The following is a 16417-nucleotide window of genomic DNA, read 5'->3' on the forward strand; positions in this document are numbered from 1 at the left end:
ATATTTTGCATATGTACGTTAAGAAAAAACATCTGCATATTATAAAAATCTCAATATGGCTAAAATATAGTTAAGTTACTGTCGAAACCTGAAAGCGAATCAATTTTACAAGTGGAAATTTTTTAAAAGGAGTTTAGTATTTCACTCGTGAGATCTTATTTTACCAATCAAAACTCTGAGGGCTGGAAGTTGAGGGGCAACAGCCTAGAGCCAAATGCTTGAAATTTCGAAGGTGTCAACTGGTTTTAAATCAGAAACCTATAGTTTAATATTGTAGCAGAATTCCGATTTACACAAACTCAATCCAATCTATAATCAACTTAATACAATAATGGTCCACCGCCGATTCATATTTGAATATACCAAGATCAATGGTTAGAAAAATCATTATCTTGAAGGGCTTAATAGAAATAATACTGACTTGACTAAAAACAAACTTAGCACATACAGTATTATATAAACTTGTATCATATGCAGATTCTGATGTAATATAGTAGCCAAAGAAAACCACTCTACGGATCTTCTCAAATTGTATGTGAATTTTCATATTATTGAGCGAGTTGTATGAAAAGACAAATCATGCCGATGAGCTATCAAAATAATTATTTTGTAGTCATTCTACCAAAAAAAGGAAAAGTTTTTTTTTTACTCAAGTCAAAGATAAAATAGATTTCCCTATACTAAACTTCATATTTAGTAATGCAATTATTTTGTACAGAAAGGTTAGGATAAGTGTCCAAAACTCCCTATTGGACGATTCAGGAATACTGAATAATTTATTAACTTTCACATTAGGCAGTAAATATAAGTGTTACGTTGAAAGATTCGCATTATCCATGTGATCCATCATCTACTTTGTATATATACGAGGCGCAAAAGAGCCCACTCTCTCTTTACATTAGACAAAGAAAAAAACACTTAAGCTACCAAACAAAGAAAAACAAATAGAGAGAGAAAAAGAGTAAGACAGAGAAGTGAGAGAAGAAATGACAATAGAAGAGGTTGGAGACGACTACACAAAAGATGGAACAGTTGATCTTCGTGGCAATCCTGTTCGAAGGTCCATTAGAGGTCGTTGGAAAGCTTGTTCCTTTGTCGTTGGTACGTATTTATTCTTTCATTAATTTTACATCATCTGTATTAATTGTTTATTTTATTTTTGATAAAATTTGTTTCTTTCTTGATAGATTTTGATTACTATTAAAATGATTTGTTTGTTGATTCTTAATAATCTTTTTATTCTATTTTTAAGATTACTATAATATATCTTAAAAGCTGCCATGAGTCTCAGGAACCTTTTCAATGGTTACGAGAGAACGTAAAAAGTTGGTGACGTATCTTATCCTAATTAAAAACATAAATCTATTTATTTGAAGTCATAAACATTTTATTTTCCAACCCTTTTTCAAAAAAAGAAAAAAAAACATTTTATTTTCCATAGAGAAAAAATTAACACAAGATTAAAAAAAAATACTATGAACTCAAAACTATTTTTCGACAATGAAAACTTATATTCATAATTTCAACGATCCATTGTTTCATATATTTAATATTTTCTGGTATAGGAATTTTCTTTCGGCATAAAATAGTATAAGAATTTCTAGGAAAATACTCTATATATATTCCACATTAAATTTTTTATTCGTACTCTTTCTGTTTCGTTATGTAATCTTACAAATTGTTCTTTCTTTTTTTTCTTGAAAAGTGTACGAGGTGTTTGAACGGATGGCTTATTACGGGATATCAAGCAACCTAGTGATTTACATGACAACCAAACTGCACCAAGGAACCGTCAAGTCGTCGAACAATGTGACCAATTGGGTTGGAACTAGTTGGCTCACACCAATCTTGGGTGCTTACGTCGCAGACGCTCATCTTGGTCGCTACATCACTTTCGTCATCTCTTGTGCTATCTATTTCTCGGTACGTTTATTTCTGATTCTATAACGAAGCAACTCACAGTATGACAGAAACGTACACGGTACACCATACAAAATAATGAATCCCTTTATCTATATTTATAGTTTGTTTTAATAATTTAATTTGTCATTACAAGGACATTTAGATCAGTGTTTGATGACACCACGTTATATATTGTATTTTTACGATTTGTTTTTGTTGATTTGCATGTTGAGGTTTCTAGTTAGTGGGTGTTTATTTTTTTTTTTAAATAACTAAAACTATCTTTGTACATACATATATAGTATATATATGTAACAGTTAAACATAACATATCAAAGTCGTGACGACAGTTATATAGAAGTAAATTAGGTAAGTATGTCTAAAAACGTGAATATAAACGTGGGGAGCCTAAAAACGTGATGATTCATGATTACGTTTTCTCTATAGCATGACCATATTTTTAGCGACTCTTCTTCACATTGTCTACGGAATAACATATTGTTTAAAAATATATATTTTTTTGGTCATTTAAGTGGTAAGAGTCTCTAGAGTAAACATTTCAAGAGTGACATTGTTTCAACGGATATAGTTTCGATTTAGATATCTTTAAATATATTAAGTTTAAGATAAGTGATAATTTCTGAAGAAAAAATTAAAAGCGAGTCAACGAGAATTGATAAGAGATATTGAGATAAGACAAAGATCGATTGAAATTCCAAACTAAAGTCAATAAAATAGCACTCCAATTTTCTTTTGTTCTTATGTACCAGAGTCTATGCATTAAGTCTTTTTGCCTGTTGATAGAAGCGTGCAATATTTTTCTACGAGAAAAAATGTGTATTTATTTGGAACTATATATGTACTTTGACCAACAGTTGACTTTGAAAAAAAATCATTATTACTCATTTTTTCTTGTCTCGATCGAAAATTTTAGAAAGTGTTTCTACTCACAAGAAAAATTGTATAGATCAGAACAACAATAAATGAAATATTCGAAAGACTTATCCACTATAATAATGGTAGTCGGTTTGAGATTCGATTTGTTTCTTTTACATTTCTATTTTTTGATAGAAGAGATGTTTGCAAGTTGCTGTAATAACTTTGACTCTCCAAAATGGACTCTCCATTGATTGATGTAGCTGTAGTTTGATATCATATACTAAAATGAACTATTTAGGAATTTTTTTTTTTGCAAGTTGTACAACTTGGATTAGTTCACACTCACTTATTATACATCACAACTTGCATAAAAGATAGTTCTATAGTGAAAAAAATGATAACGTTTTAAAAGATGAATATTATCTTATGAATCACAGGGGATGATGGTGTTAACATTATCAGTATCCATACCGGGACTTAAGCCACCAGAATGTTCCGCGGCTAATGTGGAAGATTGCAAAAACCCTTCGGTTCTACAATTAGCAGTCTTCTTTGGAGCGTTATACACATTAGCGATCGGTACGGGCGGTACAAAACCGAACATATCAACCATAGGAGCCGATCAGTTCGATGTGTTCGACCCGAAGGAGAAGATTCAAAAATTATCGTTCTTTAATTGGTGGATGTTTAGTATCTTCTTTGGTACTCTCTTTGCCAACACTATTCTTGTCTATGTTCAAGATAATGTTGGCTGGACCTTGGGTTATGGACTTCCAACATTGGGTTTGGCTATTTCCATTTCCATTTTCTTGTTGGGTACTCCGTTTTACCGCCATAAACTTCCCACTGGTAGCCCATTCACCAAGATGGCTCGTGTCATTGTGGCTTCATTTCGCAAAGCCAATGCACCGATGGCTCATGGCCTCACGAGCTTCCACGAGCTGCCTTCACTTGAATATGAGCGGAAAAGTACCTTCCGCATCCAATCCACCCCAAGTTTACGGTAATGCATGTGTATTTTTATTTAGTTTAATCTCAATTTTAAATTACTATTATATCTAAGTATATCATAAAGTACTTAACATGTAACTATGTTGCAGATTTTTAGACAGAGCTTCACTCAAAACAGGAACAAATCATAAATGGAATCTATGTACAACCACAGAAGTCGAAGAAACAAAACAAATGCTAAGAATGTTACCTGTCTTGTTCATAACTTTCGTCCCAAGCATGATGATCGCACAAATCAACACTTTGTTTGTTAAACAAGGAACCACTCTAGACCGGAAAGTCACTGGAGCATTCAGCATCCCACCAGCTAGTCTCTCCGCATTCGTCACACTCTCAATGCTCATTTCCATAGTCATATACGATCGAGTCTTCGTTAAGCTAACCCGAAAATACACCGGAAATCCAAGAGGCATTACTTTGCTTCAACGAATGGGAATTGGTCTTATCTTTCATATCCTCATCATGATCATCGCATCTGTCACTGAAAGGTATTGTTAAGATTAAAGAGGTTCCATCTTAAACTAAGTAAATAGTTAAAGGAACGAAAAACTTAAAGACAATACATATCAAATAATTTCTTGTGTTACATTAGTTTCCTTACACCTTTTTTGTTTGGTATTTTTAAAACAGGTATAGACTTAAAATCGCTGCTGATCGTGGTCTCATCCACCAAACCGGAGTAAAAATACCTTTGACTATCTTCGTTTTGCTTCCTCAATTCGTGCTAATGGGTATAGCTGATTCATTTTTAGAAGTTGCAAAGCTAGAATTTTTCTATGATCAAGCTCCCGAGAGCATGAAAAGTCTCGGAACTTCGTATTCCACAACGAGTTTAGCAGTGGGAAACTTCATGAGCAGTTTCTTGTTATCGACAGTGTCCGAGATAACAAAGAAGCGAGGAAGGGGATGGATTTTGAATAATCTTAACGAGTCTAGGTTGGATTATTATTACCTGTTCTTTGCGGTACTCAATCTGGTTAACTTTGTCTTGTTCTTGGTCGTGGTTAGGTTTTATGTTTATAGAGCTGAGGTTACTGATTCAGTGGATGTGAAAGAGGAGGAAATGAAAGAGCATGAATGACAAATAATGAATAATACTTTAGTTTTTCTATATATTCATTTCAGCAGCTGAGGTAAAACTTATATTAGAATCCAATCTAGAGCCATACTAAAGAAAAATAGACTAAAGCAAAGGCCACAGGCGTAGAACATAATTTGATATTTATATGATCGAATTAGAGACTTTTTTACAAAATTACAAACCACTCTAACCTCTAGTTTAGTGTCATTCGAACCACAAAACACATAGACATTTTTTTTTTAGTAAAAGGTTAAATTTTATACCATTTTCTGTTTTTTTCTGTACAAAAATGAGAATACAAATACTGGAGAGGAAGAGACAGAAAACTAGAAGGGAAATGAAATACATCCAAAATAGAAAGCAAGAAGAAATCCTGGAACGGTTATGAGTCAATCTTGGATAGTTCGATTCATAGCTGTTTGCACTGCTGAACTTTGTGAGGTGATGGAGGTGAAGATCCTAGCATTCCGTTCACGCCAAATTAGATGACAAGCTGATTGAAGAACTAACTTGGCAATTACCACGACATTTGTTGCAGCGGGGGTCCTGGTCTGCAGAATCCAACTTGTGATTGAATGGAGTGTTGACGGTGGATTTCTCCAGATTCTCGAAGCAAAAGATTGCCAAACCCTTGCAGAGAATGAGCATTCAAAGAAAAGGTGGTTGTGGGTTTCGATTCCGTCAGAACAAAGCACACAAGCTGAAGGGATATTAAGGCCCCATGCTCGCAGCCTGTCTCTCGTAGGCGTTCGCTCTTTTAGTGTACCGGGGTACCCCTTCCTTAAACCAAAGCACCTTGTTCCATGGTACCTACGGAGAGTGTACACGTAGTTGTTCCCAAGTATCCTTGGAAGAAAAAAAATCAGCAAAGGTACCTGAGTTCCGACGCCAGAGAAATACATCGGGGCCCTTGAGAATGTCTGGTGGAGGGATCGTTGTCAAGGTGATCATTAGCTGTTGTTGCTCTTCCGGTCTAGCTCCCGGCATCCACCAACTCCCATTTCTGACTACATCAGCGACAAGTGCCTCTTTCCTTACTCGCAGTGACCGTGTCCCATTACTTCCAATGAAGCTTATCAGAGGACCATGTTTTGTCCAGTTATCATGCCAAAATGATATACTAAGACCATTCCTCACTTCACACTTCATAAACTCTGTTATCTGCTACCTCAGAGAGATCATACCTTTAATAGTTCTAGAGAGTCGTGGATTGTCCTGACAACAGAAATCCTGAAACCGTAGTTTGAGATACCACATTACACATCTCCATATAGTTCAAGGCAAGATTCAGGATCAAAATAAGAGTCAAACTAGCAAGTAATATATTCTACCATAACACGTCAACCATCATCAAAAGAAGACTTAACCTAAAATTCCAACAACCTTTCGAGAGTCATCCATTTTCGTCTTCTTGGCTGTCAAGAACTCAATCAACCCTTCTAGTTTTTGGTTCACAGATTTTTTACCAGTCAGCTACCCAACAACCTTAGCAGGGCTAACTTCAATTTCCAGCAATAACTCCTTGATCTGCTTGAAGAGCTTGTGGGTACGTAGAGATTTTGAGATAGTTGGTAACCAGAATTTCAAAGACACTAGGTGTGCAGTAAGGCAAGTGGATATGAATATCCAAGCGTCCTGGTCTTAGCAACACGGGATCAACCATCTCTTTGTTGTTTGTTGTGAAGATGATGATCCTCTGGTCACCACAGTTTGACCAACCCCGATCCATAAAATCAAGTAAGCCCGAGAGTGTTACCTAATCACAAGCCAATACAAACCAAAATAAAAGATGCTATATAAGTCATCATCTTCCAGCTCAGTACCCATGAACTTGCTTAAGTAGTTTATATCCTCCACAACTAGGATGGAATTGTTAGCAGTTTCCTTGAGCAACGTCAGAAGCTGAGAATTGTTGCTAACTCCAGTAATGTCTAGATAATATACATCAAGCTTGTAGATAATTCGACATGGCAGCAACCAAACTTGTTTTGCCTGTCCCAAGCGGACCATACAAGAGATAACCTCTCTTCCAAGCTTTCCCCACATCCTTGCAGGACGTTTAATCCACCACAAACCGATCCAAGTCATCCATTATGTTACTCTTAACCTGAGGATCCAGGGCAAAGGTCTGACAGGTACAGGGATGGTTGAAAGCGTGAGATCTCCACTTGTCTGTTTCAGCGAGTGAAAAAATCTCAATTACTTTCGGCCTTTCCATGGTAGAAGTGGCTCCTCGGGAAACAAATTGCAAGTAAGAACAAACGAATGCCTTGGCGGTGGAAAAAGTGATTTTGGTGGACATATACTGTAAATGCAGGTTCTGGTACAACTCGCTGTGAGGAACAAGTCGTTGTGCCAAACAGAGCGTTGTATCAATCATAAAGCTGCATCAGATCACAGACGCCCGAGTTGCTGACGTGGATGTGTGAGCTGACGTGGCAAGACGTGAGTGGATGTGATGATGTGTCGAGGAAAGTTGATGACTTGGCATTGAAGATAGAGACAAGATTGTTCTTGGAGATATGAAGAATATTCTCCATAGGAAATTAAGGAAAGGATAAACTTGAGCAGCAAGCAATTTCCTTATCCTTGGAGATATGAAGAATATTCTCTACAACAAATAAGGAAAAGATAAGGTTGAAAGCAAACAGTTTCCTTATCCCTTGATACTTGGAGATTCGCCTTCTAGGGTTTCTCAAGTCGTGTATATATATTCTAGGAGTAGGCCACGAGCCAAGTTGAGCACTCTAGAATATTGATACAGTTGTAAACTTTGAAGCTAGAAAAATAAAGGCTAGAAGGTGTGTTCCCAGTTCTCTGTGACGTTAATCAGGGAGGTGATTAAGTGCGCAGAGAATTGGTTTTCTTTTTCGTAGATCTACACTGGTGAGAGTTTAGATAGAAAAGAGAGAGAGTTGGTTTTTCTTCTCTTATAAATAAAAAGAGAGAGGGTTAGTTTTCTTCTCTTAGATCTACACAGGGTGTTGTGTTAGATAGAAAAGAGAGAGTTTTAGATTCATTCTTAGTCGGGATCAATCCTATTGGGTAGAATAGGTTGAGTAAGGCCGAGACAAAATTGTATCATTGTAAGAGATAAATTTTGTTAATAAGATTGAAGAGAAAAGCGTTGGCTTGGCGCGTTCCAAGTGTAAATCAGTGTGTTATGTGTCTCTATACCTTTACAATTGGTATCAGAGTAGACGCCTGATAAAAGAATTGTTTATCTTTTCAACAGGTGAGATCTTGAGACGAGGTATGGAGAATCCACAACAGTTTGTTGATGAGAATAATCCGCTAATGCTTGATGCTGAGCATTATGATGATTGGAAAGCACAGATTAGACACATAATACAGAGTCGTGATATGAAAGCCTGGTTTGCTGTTGAAGATGGATGGTCACTTCCAACATTTACGAACATCATAGGAGAAACTGTAATAAAGCCCTATAAGCTGTGGACCGCTAAGGAGAAGTTAAAGGGAAAACAGAACGCTGAAGCGCTGTCTACTATTTACAGCTGCTTGCCGATGGATCTGTTTGCGAAGGTGCAAGAGTGTATGTCGGCGAAAGAAGCTTGGGATCTTTTAGAAGCCTTCTCTAAGCTTGGGATCTTTTAGAAGCCTTCTCTAAGGAAACCAGAAGGGTGAAAAAGGTATACAAGGATAAGAGTTCTGGTGAGCAGAAGGTTGATCCGTGTGTGAAATTAGTTCAGACAGATGAACTGCAGATGAGAAAGAATGATCAGAAGGCTGAGGAATCATTCACTCTGAAGACTGTAGAAACTCAGACGTCTGTTCAAGGTAATGAGGAAGTACTGAGCAAGAAGCAGTTCAGAAGGTTGTGGTCTTACGAAACCTTGTCTGACATGGAGTAATATTGATTCAGACAAAGAAGATGATGAGAATCAGAAGTTTGTTTTGAAGCCTAAGGTTGATGTGGGTGGCTTATCTGTTGAGAAACAAGTCACCGCTCTGTCTAAGGAGCTGATTCTGCAGAAGATTGAGAATTATGATCTAGTGTCTGAGAAGGAAGAGCTGCTGTGTAGAGTCTTCACTCTTGAGAAATTGTTGTCTGAGGAAAAAGTCATTTCGTCTTTGTTGAGACAACGCCTTGAGGATCAGCTAAGGAATAACAAGAAGCTGAGTAAAGGAGCAAAAGATCTGTGCAGGGGGCTGATCACTCACAAAGGTACTATGATTGCAAAATGTGGTATAAGGAACCATGGAGGAAACTCAAGCGGTGTCACGAGTGCAGTTAATGGGTCTTTGAATGGTCAGAAGATTTCATACATAGGTCATGAAACAGAAGTGCTGCAAAACGGAGGTGATGCTGTCAAATGGGTGTCTGAGTTCAACTTGCAGAAGACTAAACAGACGATTGTTGTGAACAACCTGAGAGGGAAACTACGTCGTTGCTGGTATTGTGGTATGATTGGTCATATCAAGGTTGATTATTACAGATTTAAGAATCGTGTAAGTCAACTCATACGTCAGAAGAAGTTCCACAAGGTTGGAAGAAGAGGCAATAAAGTCTTCTTTAAGAAGAATGATATGTTAACTGTGTTAGAAGTTGGGAAAGACTGTGGAGTGTCGAAGATCTGAACAAAAGAATGTGTCGCTGTTACTATGCAAGTTAGAGCCTTCACAAAGCTACCTGTTTTAAGTGTCTGGATTTTACTGTACCACTCACGCATATGAAGGAGTGCACAAAGATGTTCGAAGATACAAGCGAGTAAACATCAAGAAGCGTGACATGAACTGTTATGTTGCGCACACTGTTGATGATCAACAAACTGTTGTGTTGAAGCACTGATTATTTGGTCGTGGTGTTCAAGGCACATGACTGTGAATCAAGGAAGGCTACACAACTTTGAAGAAGGCTTAGCTGACATGGTCACTTTTGGAGATGAAGCTGAAGGTAAAATCAGAGGCAAATGTGTATCTCGTTGTAAAGACCAGTCCACTCTGGAATTTTTCTACCTTGTAGATGGTCTAAAAATCAATCTGATTAGCAGCAGTCGGTTGTGTGATGAGGGTTTAGATGTTACCTTCACCAATAGAGGATGTCAGGCGGTTGATGAGAACAACCATATTCGAGTCGAAGGTCAGCGCTATCATAATGGCCGTTATATATGGAACTCGTACACTCTACAAGCAAAAGAGTTCAGTTAGCAGTGTTTATGTTGCCTAGAGACATGATCTCAAAATGAGTGCATTAACTAGCTGTTGTTAAGTGTAAGCTGCAGCAGTCAAGAAACTGTGAGAATCACATCCATCAAGACGCTGCTGGAAGGATTCAGGAGGGCAGAGTTGTTGTTTTGTCTGCTTCTACTACACAGAATTGTTCGGGTACAGTTTATGGTGTGGCAAGTCAGAGCTTTGCAAATGTGTTCAACCTGCAACAATGTGATATATCTCAGACAGGCGAAGCTACATAGGTGGCTACTAGGTCTATAGATGTCGTTGCAGGTCAAACTTTGGCTGATAAAATCATTTGTGCTTAACGAACTCAATTGTCTGTGGGTCTTCAAGAACAGAAGAGACAAACGTGGACAAGTTGTGGAGAACAAGGCATGAGTGGTCATACAAAGCTCTAAGGTGAGTTTGCTAGACGCAACACCTTTACTTCAACACGAGGACTTCTACGAATGGCTGTTTTCAGAAGACTATTTACTTGGAGCAACTGCAAGGTTTTAAGATATTCATATACCAATGCGAGTATGCAAAAGCTTTGATTAGTGTATGGGAGTTACAAAGAAGTGAAGATGAAGCCACACCCGTGGGAGTTGGAAATGTTCTATCTTAGAAGAAGATTCAAGAGATTGTGTAAATGGTAACTGACACGGTGGGCTGATCAGTTGTCTGAAGATGTATTTTACCAGCAAACCAGACATTTGTTATGTACTTGCAAGCTATGAGTGTTTTAGTATCACACATGCAAGCTGCTGAAAGGGTTGTCAAGTATCTCAAAGGCACATGCGAAAGGAGCTAGCAGAAACTTTAAGAGATATCGCTCTCTGAATCACCGTGAAGGATCTGGTGGCTATTGCCTTCTGGGAACAAAGTTGTTCTTCTGCTACGCTCAGAAGCGTACCTTGTTCAATTGTTGAATCTAAGGTTAATGCTTTGGGAACCTTTTTCAGTCACCTCATGAGGATCAAACAATTGTGAACAGAGTACGGTACATTCTTAGACCATGCTTGAAATTTTGTGTGATAATTGTTTGCTTGCTAATATTGTTGTAGATCATGTATTAGATACTAAAATTAAATTACAGGACCCTGAATATCAGTTTATTCATAGAGTATTTGTGGAGAAACTGATAGTACTAGAACATTAGAGCACTGACTTGCAAATTACTGATTTGTTTACAAAAACCATTGGACTTAGATCAATACATGATTCTGAGAAAAGTCATTGGTGTTTGTGAGATCTAATATGTTCGGTGAGTTGTGTTGATCAGATACAGGGACATGCATCAGAACAGGCCATGGAATTCCTAGAATGTATAAAAGATCAACATTTTGCCTAAGCAAGAGTTAGTGGAAAATAGCTGCTTGTCATGCCAATTCATATTGGGGATCTCGTAAAACGTTTTCGTGAAGGATGAGGTCAAAGAGCTGAGGAGAGGCATTATTATGCATTCCATTCTGAAAGAAGTACCAGTGGTTTGTAAGTTAAAAAAATAATAATAATGTAGCTGGTACATCTACAACAGAGCCCTGAAGAATAATAACAAGGGAATGCACAAATATCCGCGGTTGAGAAGTCCAGTGATATCGCTGATAGAAATCAGGAGATTCAACAGAAGATCGTTCATATCACCAAACTGTGAAGATCATTCATGTCTGTTGAATCTAAGCTCTAAGGTAGTGTATCATGAAAAGTCAAAAAACAAAAAAATGACTTGATACACTCCTGTCAATGCACTCTCCAAAGGAAATTCCAGCTGCCTACTTCCCGTTGATAGTGAACCATGAGAATCAAAGGCATGCCAGAGCGAAAGACTAGCCACTGATCACAGAGTTGTTCTTTGAAGATTCAGAAAAGGTTGTGGTAGTTTCTGGTGAAGTTCTGAACAAGTGGTTGGCACACATCACATAACAAATCTCAAGGTATGAAAGTCTCTTACTTTAAGAAGTAAAAATTAATATAAAAGTGCTCTTGATGGTCTGTTGCTTTTCTGGTTCCCTCACGTCCTGTGATTAACGATGTATGGATGTCTGAGGTTGTGTATAAAAGGCTGAAAAGAAAAAATGTGTTGTAAAAATCAATGTTTGTAGTTAAATTCAAATGATTGATTGCTGAAACACGAGGCTGATTGTAAATATTGTTGATGAGAAATGTTTGTATGTTTCCAACAAGTGTGCACTGATGTGTGTGTTAAATGTTTCAGATTTAAGCTCATTTTTTTCAGCTCACAAGAATGATCATGATTCTCTAAGTGGTAAAATTCATAGAGCAACAATTGATCAAGGGAGTATTGAAGGATTTGAAGTAGCTGTTACTGAAACTCACAACTTGGCACTAGTGGTGAAAGGGCTTCGGAGGATTTTTGTTGAGTCATCATGTGTCTGAGGACGATTCGAAAGACTGATACTCATGTTGTATCGATAAATGAGTATAGTGTCAGTTCCATGATACGAAGGAATGGAGTTACATGTACCGGAGGCTGATGATTGCTCATAGACAGAAGATTATGCTTGCAAGTTGTTAGGTCATGTCTGTACAATAGGTGGTTATTCATTAGAGTTCCATCTTTGATCAACGTATTTGATGCAAGGGATTGTTACCAGAAGATGGATTGTGCTACGAAGCAAGTGTCTAAGTCCCACCAACTGACATGTGCATTATCGTCTATCTCACCGACGAGACATTTTTTTTTTTGAGTTAAGAGAGCATCTGCAGAAGTGTGTTGAAACTTCAGTGTCGTGGAGTCAACAAAAGAGGGACAGGTGATCGTCTCACCCTTGATGATTCACAGGTGCATATGTTTGTGAGGAGACATGTTATCTGCAGTGAAAACAGAGGTGTGTGATACTCTGTTTTAGGTCGCTTACGTCCATTGAAGAACGAACGCTTGTGTTTGGTTGCAAATGATGGATGAGGATGTTTGAAGCTGATGGGCTTCTGAAAATTGTGACTGAGATTAAGCCTCACATAACCAAAGGTATATGAGTTTTGTGGGCTGATCTGTCAACTGGCATGGGTTTGATCAAGATAGTGAATGTTCTTGTGAGGAACTATGCGTTTAGAATCTCACATGTACAATCAACTCTCTGTTTGATTGTGGTGGAGTAAATGTCTAGGCTGGTATTAGACATGTGAGACTGATGATTATTGAGTTAACATATGAACATATGGTTGAGTTCCCTATAGATGGCGAATTAGAGAAGGGATATGTGCTTAGCTCATCTGACTAGGTAGCTCATCTGTGTAGAAGCGTTCAAAGAAACTGGTCTAGATGCAAGAATGAAGGTTGTCTACAGTGAAACTGAGGTTTGAAAGTGTTGAAAATGATACACAAGGTGCTGTTTTTTCTTGCAAAGCCTGTGTATTGTCACGATCACACTATGATTCGATCAAAGAGCTACTTGCTGTTCGAATTTTCGACTATCAGCGTCCTATTTCCCAACATCCAGTTTTGGTTGCAAGGAGAGTCAAAATGCATACAAACATGAAGTTGTTTCAATAGGCGACGAGACTGATCATCAAAGTGCTTAAGGATGCGTAGCACTGTTAGCAGGTAAGTGATTCCCATAACTCAGTATGATGTTGTGATACATATGTCTATTTTTGACTTAGTTGATCACTCAAGCTGGGGGAGAATGATTCTGGTTCTGGTTTTTGATTTAATTCTAATCAACGCCTAATGATAAGGAGTTATGTACTTATGGGGGAGAATCCTTGTAGCTACTTGGTTTAGGGGGAGAACCATTGTTTATGGGGGAGACTTAATTGATTAATTGGTTGATCTTAGGTTGCACAAGTTTGAGAATATGCCAATTGATTAAGTCTGAGTAGAGAACTATGAAGAACATGGTTTCCGCTACAGCCCGCTGGGGTTTTTGATTATTAGGTTCTTAATCATAGTTCTGTTTGAACAAGTTTGTGATTGTTTGCTAGATAATGATTGTTGTTTTTGTCTAGTTGTTGTTTGTTCTGTTTTTGGCTTGTGTTTGTTGGAGTGTCTTTTCAGGATGAACCAGAGAGATGCTTGAGTATCAAACTCAGTCAAAAAGGGGGAGATTGTAAATGCAGATTCTGGTACAACTCGCTGAGAGGAACAAGTCGTTGTACCAAACAGAGCGTTGTATCAATCAGGAAGTTGCATCAGATCACAGACGCCCGAGTTGCTGACATGGATGTGTGAGCTGACGTGGCAAGACGTGAGTGGATGTGATGATGTGTCGAGGAAAGTTGATGACTTGACATTGAAGATAAAGACAAGATTGTTCTTGGAGATATGAAGAATATTCTCCATAGGAAATTAAGGAAAGGATAAACTTGAGCAGCAAGCAGTTTCCTTATCCTTGGAGATATGAAAAATATTCTCTACAACAAATAAAGAAAAGATAAGGTTGAAAGCAAACAGTTTCCTTATCCCTTGATAATTGGAGATTCGCCCTCTAGGGTTTCTCAAGTCGTGTATATATATTCTATGAGTAGGCCACGAGCCAAGTTGAATACTCTAGAATATTGATACAGTTGTAAACTTTGAAGCTAGAAAAATAAAGGCTAGAAGGTGTGTTCCCAGTTCTTTGTGACGTTAATCAGGGAGGTGATTAAGTGCGCAGAGAATTGTTTTTCTTTCTCTTAGATCTACACTGGTGAGAGTTTAGATAGAAAAGAGAGAGGGTTGGTTTTTCTTCTCTTATAGATAAAAAGAGAGAGGATTGGTTTTCTTTTCTTAGATCTACACAGGGTGTTGTGTTAGATAGAAAAGAGAGAGTTTTAAATTCATTCTTAGTCGGGATCAATCCTATTGGGTAGAATAGGTTGAGTAAGGGCCAAGACAAAATTGTATCATTGTAAGAGATAAATTTTGTTAATAAGATTGAAGAGAAAAGCGTTGGTTTGGCGCGTTCCAAGTGTAAATGAGTGTATTGTGTTTCTCTATACCTTTACATATACACTTGTGCATCTTGGAACATCTTGTTCTGTAGAACTCCGGAAAGTTCATCTATGACAATAGTCATCTCCGTCGAAGAAGAACGTCTGACAGCCGTATGAATGTAACTGTTGTGGTGAGAATGAGTTAGCAAGCATAACCCCAGAACCAGCCATGGCTGATACAGTGGCTGCAGCCATGAAAAGGGATGAACTTTTCATCTTCAGCTTCTGCGTAAAAGAACAAGGAAGACAGTGAGGTACACAAAGTGAAGCAAGACTTTTTTTTCAAAATTAGGCAATCAATAAGAACCTAAGGCATTCCCGCTAACAACAAACCCAAATTCTCAAATCAAAACTGGGCAAATCATCAATGCATTTCAAGATAGGTCTTTGTAAACTCTTCTAAACCTAAAAGACAACAGATTTCATTTTTATTACTTTTAACCGTTGCTCATTTCTGAGTAATTAATTTTTCTTATCAATAATGTTGTTGTTGTTATGTCGTTAATTTAAAAAAATAAATTAAAATTAAAATCATAAAATAAATACAGATTAAGTAAACAAAATCTGTAAACTTTTTATTATATGAGTTTAGATATCGGTTTAAATTTATACACGAAGATTATGATTTTAATTTTTTATTTAAATAAAACTATATGTTGGTTTGGATTTATAATAAGGATTTAGATTTTACAATTAAACAAGATTATATGCCGATTGGGTTTATAAATGAGGATTTGGATTTACAATTAAACAAGATTTTTTGTCCGTTTGAATTTATAAATAAAAATTAGAGTTTAGTTTTTATAATATTAAACGAGTATTTATGTCGGTTCAGTTTTGTTTTGGTTCTAGTTTTTAACTGTTATTCCATACTTAAGTTGATACATAAGTTAATAAAACATAATTCAAAATGTAGAATCTAAATTTACTAATTTAATAAAAACAAAATAGTGACTAATGGTTAGGTTTTTATTATTTAATATATTTTCTTGTATGACTAGGAGTAAGATATCAATAATTATAAGCCTAATAAGGATAAAATGTAATGACATTGCTATATAGCATAAACTTATAAAGTTATAAATTGGAGAAAATAATTATATATAATTATGTAATTATTCAAAATGTTATTAAATAACATGTCTAATCACTATTGGTTGTTTAAAATTCTATGTGGACAGTCTTAAAAGCTTATAGTTTCTATTAAAAAAATTATGATTGAATGTGATAACTTATTTATATTGAAAAAATTTAGAATTAATCGAATATATTTTTTTTTTAAATTCCTTTTTGTTAGAAAATAAGAAGATTAACAAAATAAGACTAAAAACTCACTTTCATAAGAAGATTATCTTTGCTTGGTCAAGTCGAGGAATCCTCGGTAGCAGAGCATTGATAGTTTTGCTTGTCGAGACCGTTTTATTAGCTTTG

At 36.7% G+C, this 16417-nt stretch overlaps 1 protein-coding gene across 1 annotated transcript; it reads left to right on the plus strand.

The window, feature by feature from the left end:
• The first annotated feature begins 885 nt into the window (after positions 1-885).
• Positions 886-4903, plus strand: LOC104760295 (protein NRT1/ PTR FAMILY 5.2-like). Its single transcript, XM_087499085.1, has 5 exons — positions 886-1101; positions 1706-1923; positions 3219-3784; positions 3882-4280; positions 4423-4903. The coding sequence occupies exons 1-5, from the start codon at positions 987-989 to the stop codon at positions 4871-4873; spliced, it is 1749 nt and encodes a 582-aa protein (XP_087355211.1). The 5' UTR covers positions 886-986; the 3' UTR covers positions 4874-4903.
• The last annotated feature ends 11514 nt before the right edge of the window (positions 4904-16417 follow it).

This window comes from Camelina sativa, chromosome 18 (assembly GCF_030686135.1).
Source record: "Camelina sativa cultivar CO46 ecotype springtype chromosome 18, ASM3068613v1".
Classification (NCBI taxonomy): Eukaryota; Viridiplantae; Streptophyta; class Magnoliopsida; order Brassicales; family Brassicaceae; genus Camelina; species Camelina sativa.